A 22,161-nucleotide genomic window follows, 5' to 3' on the forward strand; every position below is an offset into this window, starting at 1 on the left:
ACTAAAAAAGGCCGGGGGATGTTCCGTTTGTTTCCAGCACGAAGGAGGTTATTGCGGAGTTCGCACTTGCTCTGGCCTAACACGGTGCTTAGATCTGGCAGGAACCCAGGGCCAGTGGACGCTTTCAGCACACACCTGTTCAGCAACAAGCGCCGCTGCCAACCCTTAGGGGATGCCAAGCACAGCTTCAGGAGAGCCTCGGGCTCCCTTACCATGTTGAAGCCAAGAAGCTTTTGCAAGAGTCCATTCCAAAGCTGCAGGTCATAGATTTTGTATTCTAAACAGAGCTCCGCCACCAATCGTACTGCCTGAAGCCAAAAAACAAAGAAAATAAAATCACTGTTTTGCTTCAAGACATCAGTAAATCTAACAAGGTCTGGAAAAGGTAGGGCGGCTTAATACAAAATCTGCACATAACCCGTAAGTACCTAGCACCTCGTTTCAATGAAGGCCCTATCTTTCTAATGAAAGGAAGAGACTTTCCTTTTTTCTCTCCAACGACAGTCTGCCTGTTGTCCCCTTACCGTGCCTAGCCTGGGCTCTGACTGCCTCAGAGGCTAAGTCCCCAAAAGCTGCCAGGCAGAAGAGGAACACCAGCCCTCCCTGCTGGGGGTTGCGGAGGCCCTCAGAGAGAGCTTGAGTGCTCCATCTTGCCGGAAGGGACGATGTTAGCCCATGAGCTTTAAGGAAGAGAGGCCCTATCCATCTCCATGCCAGGAGACCGGAGGATGTCTTAGCGGTGGGCTGCATGGGAGTAAAAGGTCTCCCGGATCCTAAGGGGTCTGCAATGGTTGATACATTGTGTCAACTTGAGAAGTTTAACTCAGCAGGAGTCCTGGGTCCTTTCTTTGTAAATATCCTCATCCTGTTCAAGAGGAGGGCATGGAGATGGTGTGGGTACTACACCCACCCTAGGGCAGGTAGCCTGCTTACAATGTAAGGGAGGAAAAGAGGCTTGCTCTCGCCCTACTTTGCTCTTGTTGCTTTTGCCATCTTCTGCTGCCTTGAAGTGTTGCTCTGTGCCATGCCACTCTGCTTTAGAGCCAGCTGATTATGGACTGAAACCTCCACAAACCGTGAGCTAAATAGTTTTCCTTCTTTAACTGTGGAAGGCAGGTATTTTGTCTCAGCAAAGAAAGAAAAGTAACCAAGACAGGGTGGCAGGAGCCTGAGAGCAAGGACAGGAGCCCCACACCTGGAAGACTCTACCTACCATTGGCTCGTGGCTGTGGTTTTTCCACAGGCCCTTAATCATTCCTTCTTTAGGACTGTGGCAAAATAATTCATAGGTGATGGGGATATTCAATGTCTCGAATGATGCCAGAAAAGTGATACATTTCAAATAAGATCTGAAAAACAGAGGCGTTTACAAGAATCATTCTCTCTTTTGTTTTCTTTTTTGGGTTTTAAGAGGGTCTTGTTATGAGGTTCAGGCTGGCCTTGAACTTGTGGCGATCCTCCTGCCTCAAAGGCTTGTTTCCATCTGGTGTGGTGGCGCATGCCTGTAATCCCTGCACTCGGGAGGCTGAGGCAGGAGGATCGCTGCGAGTTGAAGACCAGCCTGGGCTACAAAGTGAGCTCAAGTCCAGCCTGAACACAGGGAGACGCTGTCTCAAAAAAGACCAAAAAAAAAGGCTTGTTTCCCCTTTGTCAACATGTCAGATAGTCAGGCAACAGAAGTACAGTTATGCCAGGCATGGTGGTGCACACCTGTAATCCCAGCACTCATGAGGCTGAGCAGGAGGATCCTTGCAAATTCGAGACCAGCCTGGGCTACAAAGTGAGCTCAAGGTCAGCCTGAACTGCTTATCGAGACTCTGTCTCAAAAAGACAAAAAGACCAAAAAATAAAAAAGGTACAGTTAACATAACTACTCAAAGGCGGTCTAATGAATTAAAGGCCTAACAAGTTACAGTTCCAAAACAAATGATCTGTTTTCTAATTCTTAATACAATTAATCAAGTTCTACTTACTTTACTTCTCCAATGGGTTTTTTGAAGAGAGATTCTACAGTGTCCTTATCAGCCAGGTAGAGGAGACATTGAAGAGCTCGTGTTTTGTGGGCAAAAGTTAACTGACGCGTGCCCAGGGTCTGCAAAACCAAAACAGGCTGGAGAGCGGCACACCCACATGCTGCAGCTGGCCAATGAGCTTCAGCTGAGCTAACAAAGCAACACCATTTTTTAAAACATGAAAGCCAATTTCTACCCTGAGGAATGCACAGCAAAGAACAGGGGTTCTCAACATGTGGCCCATGGGCCCCTGGGGGAACTCTGCTGAGACTTAGGGGTGGCACAGGGTCAAAACCATCTTGATAATAACGCTGAGGTGCTTTTGCCTTTTACTCTGTGCTGCAGTTGGCACTGAGGTGCAGAAGCAGTGGGGGGTGAAGCTGCTGGCAGAATCAGCCAGGACCCCCGCTGTCCTGGTGTCCTGTGCTCACAGGCCTGTACTCCCCGCCCGGAAAACCAAAGGCGGCTTTCACTCAGAGTGTTCTTAGTGAGGTAGTGAGAACAAATCTCACTCGAGCTCAGCCCTGGATACAGGTCATACTGTGAAGGTCCACATGTGAATGCATGTCGGTATGAGTCGATTTCGACATATGCGTTAGTACTCTGAGGAAACGGGGAGCACACGGAGCAGAAGCTGCAGCGGGAGGGAAACACACACCTGGCTGGGCTGCGAGCTATCTAGCCACTTTCACCAAATGCCATTCACTCAGGGAGGCCGCGCTGCCCTCAAGAAAACAAAAAGCGCACAGCAGCTAGAGGTCAGTGGTTATCAGAGCTGGAAGCAGGTTATGCAGGGGCAGGCTTTCGGTCCCGGCGTTAAGAATGTTGACTGCGCAGTGAGTTACGGGCTGCCCAGGCACTGAGCCTGTGGGAGGTGTCGCCAGGCGGACCATTAGGTTTGCTAAGCAGATGTCACAGAGGCCAGTGGGGGAGGTGACGATCCTTGCTGCCAGACTTTGAATGAGTATGTAAGTGGGCACTATCAGAATCATCTGTTCACAAAGTCAAGCGCGGGAAATATGCAGGGAAAAATGTTCAGCTGAGACGCCTGCACGGGTTCTGAGTGTTTGGAGCTTACACTGGTAGCTGATGTTGCACATACAAACAGCATTCTTGAACTAGAATCAATCGGGCGAGACAGGAGGAGATACACGACTCTGGAAAAAAACAATTTCAATTACATTTGTTTTTGTTTGTGTAGTTTTTGTTTTTTGAGACAGGGTCACATGATGCAGTTCAGGCTGGCCTTGAACTCACTGCGATCCTCCTGGCTCAGCCTCCTGAATAACTGGGATTACAGGTGTGCACCACCACACCCACCTGGTATTTGTTTTGTTTGTTTGTTTTTCATATTGGGAATTGAACTCAGGACCTTGCACTTACCAGGCAGGTGCTTATGCCACTGAGCTATATCCCTGGCCCTGGTTTTCGTTTTTTTTAAGACGGCATCTCATTCACAAATTCAAGCGCAAGCTAGAAAACTTAGTGACTTACAGAGAAACTGTCTCAATATTATAAAAAATGGTTTGGGGCTATAGATCCGTGTGGAGGCCTCCACCCAAATCCCTTGCCATCCTTCTGCCTCAGCTGCCTGACAGCTGGCATTTGGGTGAGTGTCACGGGGCCTGCCCAGGAGCTGTCCCTTGCTTGGACAAAGCTGTACTCGCCCTTAGAAGACTAAGCGAGGAGGAAGCGGGAGTCCAAGGGGAAGGAGGGCTGAGAGTGAGTGGCTGGGCCGGCGGTGCTCCGAACATGAACAAGGACTTTCCTGGGCTTGTCTATGTGAGTCTTTCCTCTCATCAGCTCTCCAGGCCTGAGGGAGGGTGTGGGCCCTCACAGGCAACTTGACCGACTTCTGGTATCAGTCAGGAATGGAGAAAAGCTGGCATGCCTCCTACCACACCCTCCCCCATGCCCATGCCCACGCCCAACAACACTGACTGGTCACTACATTCTTTCTGATTTGGGTTCAAATACAGACTTTTTTTTTTTTTTTTTAACTTTTTTTTTTTTTGGTACCAGGAATCAAACTCAGGGCCTCTCGTTTACCAGGCAAGCGCTATGCCGCTGAGCTACAACCCCAGCTCTCAATACAGCCTTACAAGAGCATTGATGAACACTCAGGGTTAATACATTTGCTTTTAAAAAAGGCACATTACAGCCAGGTGTGGTGGCGCACGCCTGTAATCCCAGCACTCCGGAGGCTGAGGCAGGAAGATCGTTGTAAGTTTGAGGCCTGCCTGGACTACACAGTGAGACCCTGTCTCAAAAACAATGATAACAACAACAAAAACCAAAAAAACTAAACTGTGAGAAAACTCAGCCTCAGAAGTGTATTGATAAGATTTCTTCTACTGAGCACCAAGGTAAAGGCCAGCGTAAGTACAGGAAAAGCATACCTTCGCAGTGTTTCATCTTCTTGAAGCTCAAATAATTCTGATGATTTCTTTGAAAAGAAAGGAAAAAAGTCAAAAAGTGAAGAACACCTGAGTAAACCAAACAAATATTCCTGGTCCTCCCTCTGGCGCTTAAATTTGTTGGATAACTTTTAAAAGGAAAAGGCTCTAGGAAGTTAAGCAACATAGCAACAGTGTCTCAAGAAAATAATTAGCTAAAAATAAAACCCTCATGTCACACGGGTTATGCCATTTGTTTACAAATAGATTGTATATCCGCGTGCGTACCTGCACGTGTGTGTGGGGGGTACTAGGGACTGAACCCAGGGCCTCACACAAGCCAGGTACACGCTCTGCCTCTGACGTATATCCTCAGCACTTCCTACAAGCCCAGGCGTAGTGGTGCAGGCTTGTAATCCCAGTACTCAGAACGCTGGGGTAGGAGGATCGCTGCATGCTTGAGACCAGCCTGGGCTACACAGTGAGTTCAAAGCCAGCCTGAACTACATAGGGAGACCCTGTCTCAAAAAAAAAAAAAAAAAATTTAATTTTTATTTTTTGTGCCAGCGTCTCATTAGGTTGCTAAATTGCCTAGTTGGGCTCTAATTTACGCTCTTACTGCTTCAGCCTCCCTGAGTCCTGGGATTACAGGCATGAGCCACCATGCCTAAAATTCTAATTTGAAACAGTTCTGCTAACTTACCCTAGGCTGATCTCAAACTTGTGATCCTTCTGCCTCAGCCTGCTGAATGGCTGGTATCACAGGCACATTACCTGTACAACTGGCTATGACTAGATCTTTTTTAAGGATATCTTCCCAGGTAGATATAGGAATCATAGAATCTATTCATCAAGTTCTAAATGAAAATTCAGAGGATATCATGGAAACTTTTGGGTGTGGATTCCTGAGTCCTATCATAAGTTTTAGAGGGTTTTTTTTTGTACCAGGAATTGAACTCAGGACCTTGTGCTTGCCAGGCAGACGCTGTCCCACTGAGCTGTATCCCCAGCCCAAATTTTAGATATTAATTGTGTTATTTCTAAAAAATTGACATTATGCATCTACTGGCGTGATCCCCTGAAAAGAACACCTCACCTACAAAGCCTTCTTGTCCAAAATGCATAACCAATCAAGAAACATAAGAAAATCCAAAATGAGACATTTTACAAACCAATTGGCCTGCACCCTTCAAATTCTCAATGTCCCATCAGCAACAGCAGATTCAAGTATAAATTGTCAATAGATGTTAAACCAGTGTGTGTGTGTGTGTGTGTGTGTGTGTGTGTGTACATGCATACATTAAGCAGAGGAGTTTGAAGAGAAATAGGATGCTGAATTGTCTCAATATATTTGCCTTAATAACTACAAAAGGAAAAAAGTAACAATACAGTAAAGGGTCACCTTAACCAAGGCATCTAAATTAGTATCAGCTCCAAGGAAAAAAAAAGTCATTTGCCTTCAAATACATATCCTGAGGAGGACATGATAATCACATATGCAGTATCATGCCCAAAATACATAATTCAAACACACTTTTTAAAGTGGCACTGCAGATCTAACCCAGGGAACGCTGAGATGCATCAGCTTTTTGGGAGGCTGAGACACAAGGATTGCATGTTCAAGCCCAGCCTAAGCAATTTAGCAAGATCCTGTCTCCAAGTTGAAAAACAAGAGCTGGGCAAGGTGATGCAAGTTAGAGGCCAGCCAGGGCTACATAGTGAGACCCTGTCTCAAAAAAAAAGGTGAAAAAAAAGGGCCACAGATGTAGCTCAGTGACAGAGTGCTTGCCTGGCATGTATGAGGCCCTGGGTTCAACCCGCAGTCCTACAGAGAGTAAAACAAGACAAAGTCTCAAATCACCAACTGAAGGGTTAAAATAGCTTTTTAACAAACCCAGTGTTTAAACAAAAAGCAAACTATTTCTTTACTCATCAGACGGCAGAAGGCATTAAGATGCACAAAAGTCTCTTCGCTGAAGAGTCTGTTTCCAAGTCCAGGGCTGCATGACGCGGGGCAAATGCAGTCCCTGAGAGTCAGGGCCACGCTCGAGGAGCCAGGCACACCCACCTCACCAGGCGCTGTCTCGGGGCACAGCCATTTCTCCAGCAACATGTCCCAGATTTTTTCCAAATTAATTTCATTGACTTCAGCTATTTCTCTAGCTGCTGCATGAATATCTAAGATATCAAAGATACAGAATTTAGGAAAATAAAAACTGGAGTCAGGCATGATGGTTCACACTTGTAATCCCAACAGTTGGCAGGCTGAGGCAGGAGAAGTGAGGCCAGCCAGGGCTACACAGTGAGTTCAAGGCCAGCATGGACTACATAGTAGGACCCTATCTCAACCTCCTCTACCCCTCCAAAAAAAAAGGAAAAGGAAAAAAAAAAAACCTCAAATTTTCAATATTAGGTAATCAGGAAATAAAAACAATAGCTCTTTTTCTATCAAAAAATATCCTTGTGCCTACCAGGATAATCTTTGCCAGACGAATTCTGCATTCTTTGGTTGATGCTGGGGTGCTCGTAGAGGCTGACGATGAGGTGGGCCGGCTTTCCGATCGCTCGTAAGTACTCCGCGGTGTTCAGCTTGTGCGCTATGAGCACAGCTTCTGTGCCCGAGCGCCGGAACTGGAGATGAAGCTTCTTCAGTAACGCCTGCGCTTTTTCACGTGTCTCATCCTTGTAACAGTTCCAAGTGACAGAAAGGCTTGACAAATCTGAGTGGAGGCTAAGCGCCCGCCTTTACCAGTCAGGGGCCCTCCCTTCCGAGCGGTACCCGAAACAGCTACTGCTCTGAGCCGGAGTCCACCCCTGGCCCCAGCATGAGCACCCACGTCAAAAAGAAAGAGCAGCCTGCGGACTTCAGACGCACCTGAGGCGGGATGTTCTGCAGCCACCTCTCGGCCAAGTACAGGCAGAACTTCAAACTGGACATCTTGAAGGAGCCTGAAACGAGAAAGACAAGATTTATGAGCAAAGCCAAGTCTTTCCAAGACAAGGCATGTTAGTCAAGTTACGAAATATTTTTAAATTATAAAAATCAATACTCAGTAAAAAAACAGTCGCACAAGACAAAAGATACAAAGAAGAAAGTCAAAGTCCACCAAGGCCCCTCCTCAGCCCCCATTCCCACCCCGACTCTCACATTCCTTAGTTTCTTCTGTGTGTGTGTGGGGGGGGCAATGCCGCCCACTGCTATGCTCACTTCATACCTGGATACCTTTCCAGCATTCCATTCAAAGAACATCCTCTATTTTGTTTTTAACCAGTTCTTGACTGATGAGCATTATAAAAAGATAGCTATTTTCAATTTTGCTACAACCAAAACTGTGATAATAAGTGCCTGTATCTATATACTTGATTATGTGATGCTATCTAAGGACTCGCCGTTCTAAGTATGGTTAGGTCCTAGGAATCAGTTTCTATTCCTATCCCCAAGTTGGATAGTGCCCGCGGTCCTGCTTCTGCCTGAGCAAGCCCCTTGAGTTCTGGAAACTCCAGCAATCCCATAAAAGGATGGACACACAGATTTTAAAAGACTGCTTCTCTTCAAACATGCAAGAAAAGAACAACCAAAAATCAACACAGCCAGAGCTGGGGTGCAGTCGGTGGCGGTGCAGTGCCTGCCTAGGATGTGTGAGTGCCTGAGTTGATCCCCAGTCAGGAAAGAATAAACATCAAAACGAAACAAAAAAGCCCGTGAACTGTGTGGAGCCCAGTGAGAGGAAGGCCGTGCACCTTCGGGGATCTCCTGGGTGAGGGTGATGGCGATGGCCACGGCCCACTCCGGGTTGATGATGGACAGCAAGTAGGACTCAATGGTCTGCGTGATCTTGGCTATCTCCTTGTTCATCAGGGCCGAGGACTTAGCTTGCATTAACTTCAGGAGCTTGGGCTTTAGGTTTTTCTCAAAAACGTGTTTCGCTGTGGAAACGTAGAGAGTATCTAGAGAGAACTTTGGAGAAAAAGAAACCAGTGTGAGACGCTCCCAACCAGGGTCAGGGTTGATTACAGCACAAAGAAGCCTCAGGCAGGTTGAATCCGTTACCTTCATTAATTTGGAGATTAAGAGCAGGGTTGGGAGGGACTCCTCACAGAGCTCTGAAGCTAGAAAGGAAACCAGAAGAGTATAATCTGATTAGGAAAAAAAAAATTATTGGGTCTTTGTTAAAATTCTTAAGAGGTTAGTGAACATACAGAGAATTTTCCAGAAGTTCTGCGCTGTGCCAAACAGTATCAGGTGGAAAGGCAGTCTGGTCTGGGCTGCGGGCGGCAGGGTGATGACGTGCTCCAGCATATACTGATACTCCAGGTCCACCGGCGGGGAAATTCTTCTGTATGACTCCAGATGTTTCAGAAGACTCAGTGCCTACATTAAAAGGAGCAAGTATTTTCCCTTGCTCCTTTTAATGTAGGCACTGAGTCTTCTGAAACAACTTCTTTCCCTAGGAGTAACTCCGTCCACACTGTCTCAAAATCACTCACTCTGCAGCTTCATGGGACTCCATTCCTCAGATCGTCACGCTTTCACCAACATTATCAAAACCTTTTCTAGTTTTCCTTGGCGTGTTACCTTCTAAAGCGTGATTTGTGTGACCATTGAGGAAATCAAACTGGGGGGAAATCAATGGTATCTTGTTAATGGCAGGATATTCTGTACATGAGCCTGGCAGTTCTTGGCAAGTTCTTCAAATACTTTGAGATACACTTCAAAACTATTTGATTTCATTTTATTTTTATTATTATTCATTAATCTTGTGATGTACTGGGGATTCAACCCAGGGCCTCTGCACTAAGCTACAACGCCACTCCTTTTTCATTGTAAGACAAGGTTTCATCAAGTTGGTAAGTCACCCAGGTGAGGCTCGAATTTGTGATCCTCCTGCCTTCGCCTCTCAGAGTGCTGGGATTACAGGTGTATGCTACCATCCTTGTTTATTTAATTACTTATTTCTGATACAAAGTCTCTGTATTGCTCAGGCTCACCTCTGAACCTTTGAGCTCAACTGACCCTTCTGCCTCAGGCTCCTGATTGGTTTTGACTACAGACTTGTGCCACCAGGCCGAGCTGGATTTCATTTTAAATATAGAGGCTATGAATCTAAAATTAATTCTCTGTATTTCTTATCCATTTTATGTTTTATTTGGGGATTTGTATAATCTTTTGAATTAACCTATTGTCTTTTATTTTTAGGACCAAAATTCAAAATGAAAGGATGTAGCTCAGTTGTAGAGTGCTTGCCTAGCACACATGAGGCAAAGGTTCAAATCCCAATACTGCCACCAAAAAAAGTTAATGAAGCCAGTGTGATGGCACATGCTGTACTCCCAGCACTAGGGGTGTGCGTGTATATGTGGGGGTTGAGGCTGGTGGATCACTGAAAGTTCAAGGACAGCCGGGGCTATATAGGCTCATCTTGTAGTTCAAGATGAGCCTGAACTACATAGCGAGATCCTTTCTCAAAAACAAACAAAACAGTCAGTTAATGAAAGTACTAGATAGAATGGGTGTCACTGTCCCCCCCATCAGTACACAAAGCTAAGTTCAGGCCCTAAGTTCAGGCCCTTTTTGGCTAGACGGCAAATAATGCTGCCTTCATTCTTCAATTAGCTCTTCAGCAACTTCTTACTCTTGGATAGCAGATTTAAATCACTTCAAAGCAGTAAAAACAGGACAAAGAGAAATGATAAAACATGGACAGCACAAGCCAGGTGTGGTGGCGCACGCCTGTAATCCCAGCATTCAGGAGGCTGAGGCAGGAGGAACCTTGGGAATTTGAGACCATCCTGGGCTACAAAGTGAGCTCAAGCCCAGCCTGAACTGCATAGCGAGACCCTGTCTCAAAAAAAACAAAAAAAAATCTTAAGATGCAGAGTTTATTTTGGATGCAGAGTTTAAAGGGAGCTGAAAGGGTAATCCAGAGGAAAATAAGACAACTGCTATATTACCTATAAGTAAAACCATAAAGATGATATTTAAATCTTTAACATATTTGTCATACCTGATTAATATTAATATTGGTTATCTTTTCATCAGCTCTTTCTATGACTTTCAGGACAACTTCAATCATTTCATAGTCATAGGGATCCAACTGTAAAAAAAAAAAGTGAAAATATATCAAAACCTGAAAAGATATTACCATGCTGATAGTTTTATTCAGTAATGTTCATTGGTACAAATTACAAATGTAAAATCTCAGTGCATTATAACTTGTATTATTTTTAAAAATAAACTAGCTGGGCGTGGTGGTGCAGGCCTGTAATCCCAGCACTCGGAAGGCTGAGGCAGGAGGATCCTTGCAAGTTTGAGACCAGCCTGGGCTACAAAGTGAGCTCAAGGCCAGCCCGAACTGCATAGTGAGACCCTGTCTCAAAAAGACCAAAAAAAAAAAAAAAAAAAAAAAAAAAAATCCCTAAAATTTTCTCATCTCTAAAGTTACATTGTGATAAATACACATGTTTAAAATATCTGGAAATCTACTAAAAAAGGTCTTATTATTTTAATAAAGATACTTTATGGTACCAACTACATAAAAAGAATAAACATATGGTCAAAACTTCGTAATTTTAAAAGATTTTGAAATTAAAGCTCTAGATTTTCTATTGATAATGAGAAAATTGAAATAGAAAGAAACTGGCCTTTTCTTGAAACTGACAACTAGAACGTGGGTCTTCATGCAGACCATTCTCAAAGAACTGTTTTAGTTTGAACTCTATGCTATATTTATTTATTTTTTTTCAGTGCCAGGAATCAAACTCAGGACCTTGCACTTGCCAGGCAGGCGCTTGTGCCACTGAGCTAGATCCCTGGTCCTCTATGCTACAATACAAGAACTAACTGGGTGCTATTCACCTCTCCTTGCAAAGAGGGAGCATGCTTTTGTTCTTTGTTTTTGCCTACCCACCATTACTTTTTTCTATTTCTTGAAACACCAACTAATATCACATGAGTAAGAGTAACAACACTGAACAAAGTAGGAAGATGAGCTATTGTACCCAGAAAATCTGAGCATGTCTACATAATTTTTGACTGAGTTACAGGCAAGTTACAAAACTGGTCATTTTCTTACACTCATAATCTTATTTTCCCTGCCATCCATCTTCATTCTCCCATCAAATTATCCTTTGATTTTAAAATTCCAACTGGATCATAGTGGCACACTCTTATAAGCCCAGCACTGTGGGAAGCTGAGGCAGGAGGATTACAAGTTCCAGCCCAGCCTGAGCAATTTAGAGACTTAGCAAGACTCTATTTCAGAAAGGAGGGGCAATGAGGATGTAGCTCCGCACGAAGACTCTGGGTTCAATCTTGGGCATTCCAAAAGGAAAATAAAGAGCCAGGGATGTAGCTCAGTGGTACAGCACTTGCCTGGCAAGTGCAAGGTCCTGAGTTCGATTCCCAGTACCAAAAATAAAAAGAAAAGAATAAGGACATATATGTATAATACAGTATAAAATGTAATAAAATTTACTAACAGTTTAAATGTCCATCCATTACAGACTGGTTAAATGCAGTACGGTTTACCCATATGGAAGAATAATAGGTGAATAGGATATACACCAGAAGGGAGTGTACTTGGTGTAGAAAGTCTCTAAACCAAACTATTCGCATTTTGCCCCTAGGAAGGTAAATATCTATCCTAGAGAGTTAAGGGAGAAGTGAGGAGGGAGGGGGCGAAAACGTGTTACATACATGCCCCAACCCCTCACAGTGAACGCAGTCATTCTGTACTACAAACACGTAATGACAAAAATTTTTAAAAATAAAAAAGAGTAGACTACAGGGAAATTTCCGTTTTCACTTGTACTTATCCCTAGCTTGATCCTTTTCAAACAATGTGTGCTATTTTTAAAAATCTTGGAAGGAAATACTATTTCCATTTTTTAAAAAGGCAAGATAGAAAAACTGCTGTATTAAACTGTACTGAAGGGGCTAGGGAGAGCGCTCAGCGGCACAGCGCCTGCCTGGCAAGCTCAAGGGTCTGAGTTTCATTCCCAGCACCAAAAAAAAAAAAAACCCCACAGACTGTACTGAAAATATAGGATTCTACAATTTCTCTATTTTTAAGTTTTTAAGAATACAGGACTGGGGGCCAGGGATTTAGCTCTGTGGTGCAGCATATGTCTGACTAGCATGAGCTCCTGAATTCAATTCCCAGTACCCCCACCAGAAAAAGAGAAAATACAGGACTGAAGCCTGGGGTGGTGGCATACACCTGTAATCCCAGCACTCGAGAGGCTGAAGCAGGAGTGCCACAAATTCGAAGCAAGCCTGGGAGCTCAGGGAGCTCAAGGATAGCCTAGACTATATAGGGAGACCTTGTCAAAAAAAAAAAACAGGACGGAGATACCCAGTTACTACAGGCATGTAATTAACTGAGGCGGGAGTGGTCTTCGTGAGGACTCCATTCATCTACCTTGCGTAGTATTCCACTAAGACTGATGACCAAATCTTTTGTGCTCGTCAGCAAGGGAACCATTTCGCTGGCTTTGGCCAAGAGCTTGGAATGCTGCTGCTTTGCAGATGCCGGGCTTGTGTCTCCGGGGTTCTGGCTGACGTTAGTGTTGTGCAGTAGTGTTTCAATAAATAGCTGAAGCGCCGCATCACAGTCCAGCTGAAATGTGCTAAAAGGAGCAGTCAGTCATTTCCATAAAAGGTTCTTCACAAACAACTCAGGTATTTGCTCCCAACATGTAATATACTTTACCCTTACTATTGTCCAGCTTTATAATCAGACAAAGGACACATGGTGAAAGCTAACTATCACCCAAAAAATGTCAGATGTTACTCTTAGTGGGTATGTAAACTGGTACAATATTAGAGGGAAATATGGAATAAAACTGAAAATATCTATGCCCTTTAATGTAGTAATGCCACTTTTACAAGTCTCATAGACAAAGACACACAAAGAAGGATGCTCACTGCTCCAAATGTTTGGGATGATTAAGATCTGGAACCAACTCAACGATCATTCAGGAGCTGGTTAAATAATATATCCATGTGAAGGAATATTCATACTGCCACAGATAATAAGATCTGTATGTAATGACCTTGCAAGATATGGTAACTGAATGACATAGGAAAAAATGATATGCAAAAAAAGATGCAAAACATAAATCTGTTTTTGATAAGTTTTATAATGTGTATGCTAGTACATGTGTGTAATTTTAAAAAAAGCCAAGTGTGATAATGCATGCCTATAATCCCAACACTCTACAGCATGCAGCAGGACGATCACTAATTCAAGCCATGCCTGGGCAATTTAATGAGATCCTGTCTCAAAAAAGGGCTGCAGCTGGGCGTGGTCACACACGCCTGTGATTTCAGCACTTGGGAGGCTGAGGCAGGAGGATCACTGTGAGTTCAAGGCCAGCCTAGGCTACATAGTGACTCACGGCTAGCATGAACTACAGAGTGAGACCCTGTCTCAAAAAAAAAAGGGCTGTGGATGTAGTTCAGTGCAAAGGCCCTGGGTTCAATTCCCAGTACTGCAAAAACAAAACAAAAATCTAAAAAACCCATAGTAGTTTTACAGTTTGTTACTATCCACTTTGAGGCTGCTAGTAGGAGTCTTGGAATGATTCCCCCATGGATGGCGGGGCACTACAGCACTCCGAAGAATATCTTTAAACTTTTCTGATCACAGGAATCACCTGGAGCGCCTATGAAAGAGCTGAGATTCATGGGCCTTAGCTCAGACTGCTAAGTCAGTACTGCCGAGAAGATGCTCAGGTATCTGTATTTTTAGTGAAGTGCCCTCTTACCATGAGGCAAATCTGAGAAACATGAAGTAATGAATTTAAAAGGTGACATCATAAGAGCACTTAATCGGGCACTGACTTTATTCAGTCAGGGCTGGCACAACATCAGCTGCCAGGTGTGGGGGCCACGCGATGACCACCTGGATTTCCGTGTTCTCACAGTACAGGTTACCAGCTGGCTAAGCTAACAGCAAGAACACGCCTAATACCTGCAGTATTCCAGAATGAGGCTTGTGTCCATATCTATATTCTCCACAAGAGCTTTAATGAGGTCTTTCTTGGTGAGGAAATGTTGCCTGAAAACTGGCTGAAAAGAAATCTAGGAATAAAAAGAGGAAAATGAAAAGAAAACTTTTCTGAACTGACATGTTTCACAATATGAGTAATATTAGGGCTTGCATTTTTACTTTTATTTCTTAAATAAAGAAACATTTTTCTATTTCTATAGTTCTTCCACCTTTTATTTGTATCATGCTGCCCCAACAGCCATTGTTCTGGGACGTGACCTCTCTGGCTGTGGGTCCAAAACAATCCTTCTCAGATGCCTTTCCCTTTCTTGCCTCTGCGTCAGTACAGTGAGCTGCTCACATCAGAGGGTGTCAGCCCATTACTGCGTAAAAATTAGGTTTCAAACACACAGTCACATTTCCGCAGTGATTACTTTCCTGCTAAATATACCGCTTGCAAATTAATGTTTCACATTTTTGGTAAAAAAAAAAAAAAAAAAATCTGCTCTTTTGCAAAGTCGAAAAGAAGGGCTGGACTGGGGATGCAGCTTAGCAGCACGGTGCCTGCCTGGAAAAAAAAAAAAAAAAAAATCTGCTCTTTTGCAAAGTCGAAAAGAAGGGCTGGACTGGGGATGCAGCTTAGCAGCACGGTGCCTGCCTGGCACGTGTGAGGCCTTGAGTTCAATTCCCAGTACTAAATAAATAAATGAAATAAAAAGAAACAAAGAAATCCATCATTAAAGTTGGAGCCCAGTTTAAGCAATTTAGCAAGACCCTATCTCAAAATAAAAACTAAACAGAGAGCTGGGGATGTAGTTCAGTGCCACAGCCTTGGGTTCAATCCGCAGTACAGCAAATAAGGAGAAAAACGTCTCTTTTTCCTTCTTTCTCTCCCTCCCCTCCTCCCTCCCTTTCTCCCTCCCTCCCTCTCTCCCTCTTTCTCTCTTTCTTTCTTTCACCAAACCAGGCATCGCAGCATATCCTTATAGTCCCAGCCACTTGGGGAGGCAGAAGTGTGAGGAGTTTGAGATCAGCTTAGGAAACACAGTGAGTTCTCATCTCAAAAAACGTAACAAGCCGGGCATGGTGGTGCACACCTGTAACCCCAGTACTCGAGAGGCGGAGGCAGAAGGATTGTTCCAAGGTTGAGGCCAGTCTGGGCTACACAGTAAGTTCCAGACCAGCCTGAATGACAAGGCTCTGTCTCAGAAAATAAAGAAAAACCCAAACCTTTAAGCAAGTAATAGCAGCAAAAAATAAAAATGTGGCACTAAAGGCTAGGCTTACCAGAGCCTAAATGTCAATTAATATTACATAGATTCCTATAAATTAGAAAGCTAAGCAGATGAAAATGCCAGGCTCCTTTTAAATGTCTTAAAAATATACAAAATAGGAAATGCGGTTAAAAAAAAGGTCCTTATTTCTTTGTGTGCTTAATGTAACTAAAATTTATGAGTTGGTACATACACATTCTCTCACAAAAGTAAAGGGCAATGAGATTTCTGTTTTAAATTCCCCAAGCAGGTAATTATCAGGATGGACGACACATAACAGGAATACAAATACTTACACCAAGTTTACCAAGACGAACACCCCACTTGGCATCAGTGCTCAGTTCATGGAACTGAAGCCCTATTTCAACCTCCTGATAGAGACTGGCCAGCTGGGAACCCACCAGAGATATCGCCTAAAAAAATAACATAAGGTTAAAAGTCCATGGCAAATAGAAGTTCTTCTAACACCTTTGAGATGAAAACAACAAAAACATAACCTTGGGCTAAGGATGCGGTGCAGCACACGCATAGCATGTGTGAGGCCCCAGGTTCAAGTCCCAGACCCTCTCCCCATCGTAACTATTTTTGTGATAAGAATATGAAGTGTTACACATTGCTTTGTACCCAGCCATTGATTCTTACACAATATTTAGACAGTTCAGCTTGTACGATGCCATAAATTTAGTCTGGCTTTTCTTTACCAGTGACATCAAATTTTTAGTTATCCTATAAGCAAAATCCTCATATATGGTCAGTTTTTTAAAACAACTTCCAAGGGAAGTTTTCTATCTCTGAAACTTTTCCCACATAAACAAACAAATAAACAACAACAATACAAACACCCTGAAGGGCCTAGGGTTTTAACTCACTAGAGTAAGTATAAGGCCTGAGGCTCTCGGGCTATATATAGATTTTATGAAATAAAAGGCTTCTTAATTCTTTGAACCAAGCAATGCCTGTGACTTGTGTATCTGCTCACCAGTCAAGCTGAAGCTGGGAAGAGTTATGTGCATCACATTTCCTCTAAATATTTCAGACTTGCTAGTAAAGTCATTACGTCCAGAATGGAACGTGTGCTTGCTTAGGACATACCAGAATTTTCTCATAATTCTGCCATGCTTTATCTATGAGAGTCCAGAGGTTTTCAAACACATCTTTTCCAGGTAAGAGAGTGCAATAACCCAACGCCAGCTCAAGATCCACGAGGCGACAATTAAATACCTGAAGGAAGAAAGCATCAAAAGAAGCAATTCTTCACAATCCAAACAGAATTAAGGATTTTAGGCACACTTGGCACCAAACTGACTTACAGACCATATGAAAAGACAAGTGTTTCATGAAGTATGTTTTTTTTCTTTTTTTGGTCTTTTTGAGACAGGCTCTCGCTATGCAGTTCAGGCTAGCCTTGACCTCACTTTGTAGCCCAGGCTGGTCTCAAATTCGCAATGATCCACCTGCCTCAGTCTTCCGGGTGCTGGGATTACAGGCGTGCGCCACCACGCCCGGCGAAGTATTTTTGTTTTAAACAGGGTCTTGCTAAGTTTGGTTTCAACTTGGCCGTTCTCCTGTCTCAGCCTCCTGAGCAGCTGGGATTGTAAGTGGAGAAAAGAAAATCTCATACAGTATTAGTGGGAATGTAAACCGGTTACAACCATTAGGGAAAACAGTGTGGAAGTTCCTCAAAAAATAAAAATAGAACTACCAGCAACCCCACTTTGGGTATATATCCAAGGAACTGAAATCAGGATCTTGGAAAGATGCCTGTACACCCATGTTCACTGCAGCATTATTCACAAGAGCCAAGATATGGAAACAACCACATGTTCATCTATGGCCAACTGGAAAAAGAAAACATGGTGTGTACATGAAACATGGTATATAATGAAATAACTAGCCTTAAGAAAGGAAATCTTAATGACTTGCCGGGGCATACCTATAATCAATCCCAGCTACCAGGAAGCCTGAGGCAGGAGAATCCCAAGTTCAAGGTCAGCCTGGGCAATTTAGCAGGACCCTGACTCAAAATAAAATAAAAAGAGCTGGTAATGTATCAGTGGTAAATTGTTTGCCTAGCATTCGTGAGGCTTTATGTTCAACCCACAGGACCACCCAAAAAAGAATATATTCTAGCCAGGCGTGGTGGCACATGCCTGTAATCCCAGCACTCAGGAGGCTGAGGCAGGAGGATCTTTGTGAGTTCGAGACCAGCCTGGGCTACAAAGTGAGCTCAAGGCCAGCCTGAACTGCATAGCGAGACCCTGTCTCAAAGAGACAAAAAAAAAAAGAATATATTCTGAAATCAAGGGACAAAATGGAAATGAGTCACTACCATTTCAAAAATGGGTACTGTAGTGTCAGTCACCATAATTAACAAAACAAAATAAAACAAAACATTAGCTACAGTGATGAGCTATAACACAGGTCCTAAAGAACTTTTAATGGTCAAACACTAATGCAGTGAATCTTAAGCTACCAAATCTTATGCACTCCTGACTGAAGTAAAAGGCAAACAGGCACACCAACAAGAACTGAACTCTTAACCTCACACTGCCAGGCAGGCGTTGTGCCACTGAGCTATATACCCGGCCTCATAAGTACTTACTTTGTGCAGCAGTGTTGTGACATTTCCCCTGATAAACATAGCAGATTTTTCTTTCAAGTCCATAACAATACGCCTTGAGTTAACTAATGTGGGTTCTCCAAGTAACTTTTAGAAATGAACAAAGAAAAGAATCATCAGGTCCACTTGTACATATCACACTGAAAACCTGTCTCAAATATTAAAGAACTTCGAAAATTCACGATATTATGCAAAATGGATTATCATTTTATCTCTCTCTTTTTTTTTTTTTTTTTGTCTTTTTGAGACAGGGTCTCGCTATGCAGTTCAGGCTGGCCTTGAGCTCACTGTGTAGCCCAGCTGGTCTCAAACTCACAACAATCCTCCTGCCTCAGCCTCCCGAGTGCTGGGATTACAGGTGTGTGCCACTACTTCTGGCAGCATTTTATCTCTAACACAAAAAAGCTGGCCCTGGTATCGGGGATTGACTGAAAAGGAGTGAAAAGGAATTTTTAAAGTTCTGTATATTTTGACTGAGGCGTTAGGAATAAAGTGAATATATTAGTTGACACACTTAAATATGTGGATCTTAATTTTGAAATCTATACCTCAATGAAATAGCTTAAAAAAAGAATATCAGCACTGAACACGTATCAACAGAGTAGGAGGAAAGAAGACCATTCCCCCTGAGAGGCAGCTTCACGGTAAGGTATGGACAGCTCTCTTAGCGTGGCTCACATCTCAGAGAGGTTTCACACAATCTTTCCCATAATGCTGTCAGGGAGTAACTCGGGCAACAACAAAGTAACAGAAGGGTACTGTACTGAGTTTGCACAGTGAGTGCTTTACCAACACCACCTAAAACCTTGGATAACTTATTTCACCTTCCAGAATCTGTCTCCACCTACACAGCTGCTATAAGGAGCAAGTGTGGACACGTGTGTGCTATGTAGTCTATATCTAGATGGCCCCCAAATCCTTACGGGCTCAGAGTAGGGGCAGCTCTGGGGAGGTGACTAGATCGTAGGGGTGTGATACTCATCAGTAGATTATTTCCCTGGTGAGTTTATAGCTAAATGTGATTTGGAAGTGAAGCCTGGTTAGAGGTGGGTCCCTGGGGCTTGGCCTGGAAGGGTCTCTATCCCTCCTCCGCCCTTGATGGCTCTGCTTCACTGCCACGCCAGGAGCTGTCTCTCCCCTGCCAGGCTGCCCTGCCTTAGAGCGGCCAAGTTCGGACTAAAACCTCAATGCACCGTGAGCCACACTAAGCCTCTCCTCCTTCAACTTGTGGGTGTCAGGTATTGTGTCTTAGTAACAAGAAAGTAACTCGCAGACACCTTGAGTTGTATCTGAATTTTAGTATCAATTTTAGTATCAATCATTCCCCTTGCTACAGAGCTCAACAGGAAAATGGGAACTCTGTATTTCTGTTTGGCAATGCTGTTACATTCTTATTACCCAGAGTCAAAGTATTTATTCTCGAAGCTATACCTTTTCACTCAGACTAGCATTCATAAAGTTTGATGCAGAGTGCTGCAGACAGTTACCAAAGGAGCCAACCACAAATTTGAGGGCCAGCTCCCACTGGCTGGATTCCTGAAGGTTCTCAAGCAGGGCAGAGATGGAACGAATAATGGGTAAAATAAGGTTGTCTCCTGTAAAGTGATAAAAAGATTTTAATGTTTAGATTTTTTTCTGTTTTGGGTACCGGAAATCAAACTCAGGACCTTGCACTTGCCAGGCAGGTCCTATGCCACTGAGCTACATCCCTGCCCCATTAAGTCTATTAGATAATGATACTTTTTTTTTTTTGTCTTTTTGAGACAGGACTCCTTGTGCAGTTCAGGTTGGCCTTGAGCTCACTTTGTAGCCTAGGCTGGTCTCGAACTTGCAACAATCCTCCTGCCTCAGCCTACCGAGTGCTGAGATTACATGCACGAGCCACCACACCCGGCTATATTTTGGATAACAACCACTTCTCTATACGGAAGAACTGAACTTTATGAACAGATAAGTACATGGTAATACTGTCAGCCAAGTCACATAATCTCCCAGAAGAAGAAGAATGAAATAACTATATAATTACATGACGACCGTTAAGTCAAATTCTTACTCAGAATTTCAAGGAATTTCTATATTACATATTTATAAAATTATCATACACACTGTAGTTCTTTCTTCCTTTTTCTATCTCCAGTACTAGGGATTGAACCCAAGCCCTTCACACTGAGCTACATCCCCAACCCTTTTATTTATTGAAAATTTTTGAAACAGGGTCTCACTAAGTTGACCAGGCTAGGCTTGAACTTGCAATCCTCCTACTTCAGCCCCCTAGAGTTCTGGATTATAGGTACACACCACCACAATCAGCCACGCTATACATTTCTGATGTCAAATACCTTCACTAATGGAGCAGTAGGGCAAACTTATAGAATCCAAGGGGTATCTTTTGTTTTCTACAAAAGAGAATAATAAGTTAAGTAACACTAAAATAACTGGCTATAAAAAACATAGGTCCAGATATTTAAATATTGCGCTATTAACAAATAATGTTCTAAGGCAAATTGTTTTAAACATTTTTTAAATTCATTCAAAAAAATACAATTTGATAAATTTCTACAAACTGAATATAGAACCCTCAAGATCACAAAATACAACATTACCAGCACCTCGCAGCCCCCTTGTTCCCCTGTGCAGTCATTACCTTCCCCTCAGGGTAGATACTACCTTGACCTCCAACAGTATGTTTTTTATCCTATTTTTATACTTTTTGTAAGTGAAACTATACAGTATATAAGCAGTTGTATCTGGCTCCTTTTGTTCAACTGTGCTTGCAAAATTCATCCTTTTTTTATTTTAAAGAGAATAAAAAAATTAATCCATGTTTTTGTGTATAGTTTTAGTCTAACCCTCCATACTTTAAATTTGCATAAAGCAGATATGCAGAAAATCAGTGAGATTTACCTGCAAGAGGGACAAGTGATGAAATCAACTCATAAATTACTGGTAGCACCACCTGTGATTCAAGAACGATTCCATCTTCATTGAAGAAGTCACTGTAAGACCACTCCTCATATGGGTCCTTATGAGTTCCGAAAGAAGTCTACATAGACGGGTCATACAGAAGGGCCAGAAGTAAATGTACTGCAAACCCCAGACAACATCTTCACCAAGCAGAATGCGGAATCATGTATGTTAGGGCCACAAAGCCTTAATGATTAAATACAGCCATGCACAGTCAGTCCTCTGTCTGTAGCTTCCACAGCCACATTTTCAACCAACTGCACAGCAAAAATATTCTGAAAAATAAATCTGTCTGTGCTAAACAAGAACATGCTTTTTTGGTCAGTATTTCCTAAACAGGGCTGGGGATATAGCTCAGTGGCGCAAGCGCCTGCCTGGCAAGCGCGAGGTCCTGAGTTCGATTCCTGGTACCAAAAAAAAAATATTTCCTAAACAATACAGTAAAACAATTATTTACATAGCACTTACATTGTATTAGGTATAACAAATAATCTAGAGGTTACTGAAGTATATGAGAGGATGGGTGTAAGTTACAACTAGCAAACACTACGTAACTTTGTATCAGAGATTTGAATTCACAAGTTTTGGTATCTGGAAGAGGGTCCTGGAACCAATTTCCCCCATGGGTACCTGTACTCTGTGCTTTTTCTGGTATATGGCTTATAAAAACATCATTTTAAATTAAACTCTAACAGAAGGACAACGTTGAGAAAGGCCTCTCTTGAGGTCTAATGTTTCAAAAGACAGTATGAACCAAAGCAAACAAAGTACTAGAAAAGAGAAATGGGTTCATGCCCTAAGTAGTATGCTAGCATAGGATAAGGAAATACATGAGGCAGATGCTGTATTTTTCTAAATTGCAGATGCGATTTAAAAGTAGTGCATAATGGGTTGGCGGGGCTT

General features: G+C 43.0%; 1 protein-coding gene across 3 annotated transcripts in view; it reads right to left on the bottom strand.

Moving 5' to 3' along the window:
• Kntc1 (kinetochore associated 1) overlaps positions 1 to 22,161 on the bottom strand; it is a 78,851-nt gene that overhangs the window by 11,040 nt on the left and 45,650 nt on the right. For all 3 annotated transcript variants that reach the window (XM_005403079.1, XM_013503705.1, XM_005403078.2), the window contains exons 37-56: positions 21,199 to 21,337; positions 20,634 to 20,690; positions 19,726 to 19,889; positions 18,277 to 18,381; positions 16,767 to 16,895; positions 15,971 to 16,087; positions 14,383 to 14,492; positions 12,829 to 13,036; positions 10,414 to 10,503; positions 8,609 to 8,780; positions 8,460 to 8,518; positions 8,150 to 8,366; positions 7,284 to 7,357; positions 6,880 to 7,090; positions 6,477 to 6,586; positions 4,412 to 4,458; positions 3,091 to 3,169; positions 1,974 to 2,092; positions 1,214 to 1,349; positions 213 to 308 (exon numbers count right to left, since the gene is read on the bottom strand). In XM_005403079.1, the coding sequence (XP_005403136.1) occupies positions 213 to 308; positions 1,214 to 1,349; positions 1,974 to 2,092; positions 3,091 to 3,169; positions 4,412 to 4,458; positions 6,477 to 6,586; positions 6,880 to 7,090; positions 7,284 to 7,357; positions 8,150 to 8,366; positions 8,460 to 8,518; positions 8,609 to 8,780; positions 10,414 to 10,503; positions 12,829 to 13,036; positions 14,383 to 14,492; positions 15,971 to 16,087; positions 16,767 to 16,895; positions 18,277 to 18,381; positions 19,726 to 19,889; positions 20,634 to 20,690; positions 21,199 to 21,337 (2,439 nt within the window). The remainder of the gene's footprint in view (positions 1 to 212; positions 309 to 1,213; positions 1,350 to 1,973; positions 2,093 to 3,090; positions 3,170 to 4,411; positions 4,459 to 6,476; positions 6,587 to 6,879; positions 7,091 to 7,283; positions 7,358 to 8,149; positions 8,367 to 8,459; positions 8,519 to 8,608; positions 8,781 to 10,413; positions 10,504 to 12,828; positions 13,037 to 14,382; positions 14,493 to 15,970; positions 16,088 to 16,766; positions 16,896 to 18,276; positions 18,382 to 19,725; positions 19,890 to 20,633; positions 20,691 to 21,198; positions 21,338 to 22,161) is intronic.

Source organism: Chinchilla lanigera, unplaced genomic scaffold, assembly GCF_000276665.1.
Source record: "Chinchilla lanigera isolate Chin_1 unplaced genomic scaffold, ChiLan1.0 scaffold00081, whole genome shotgun sequence".
Taxonomy (NCBI): domain Eukaryota; kingdom Metazoa; phylum Chordata; class Mammalia; order Rodentia; family Chinchillidae; genus Chinchilla; species Chinchilla lanigera.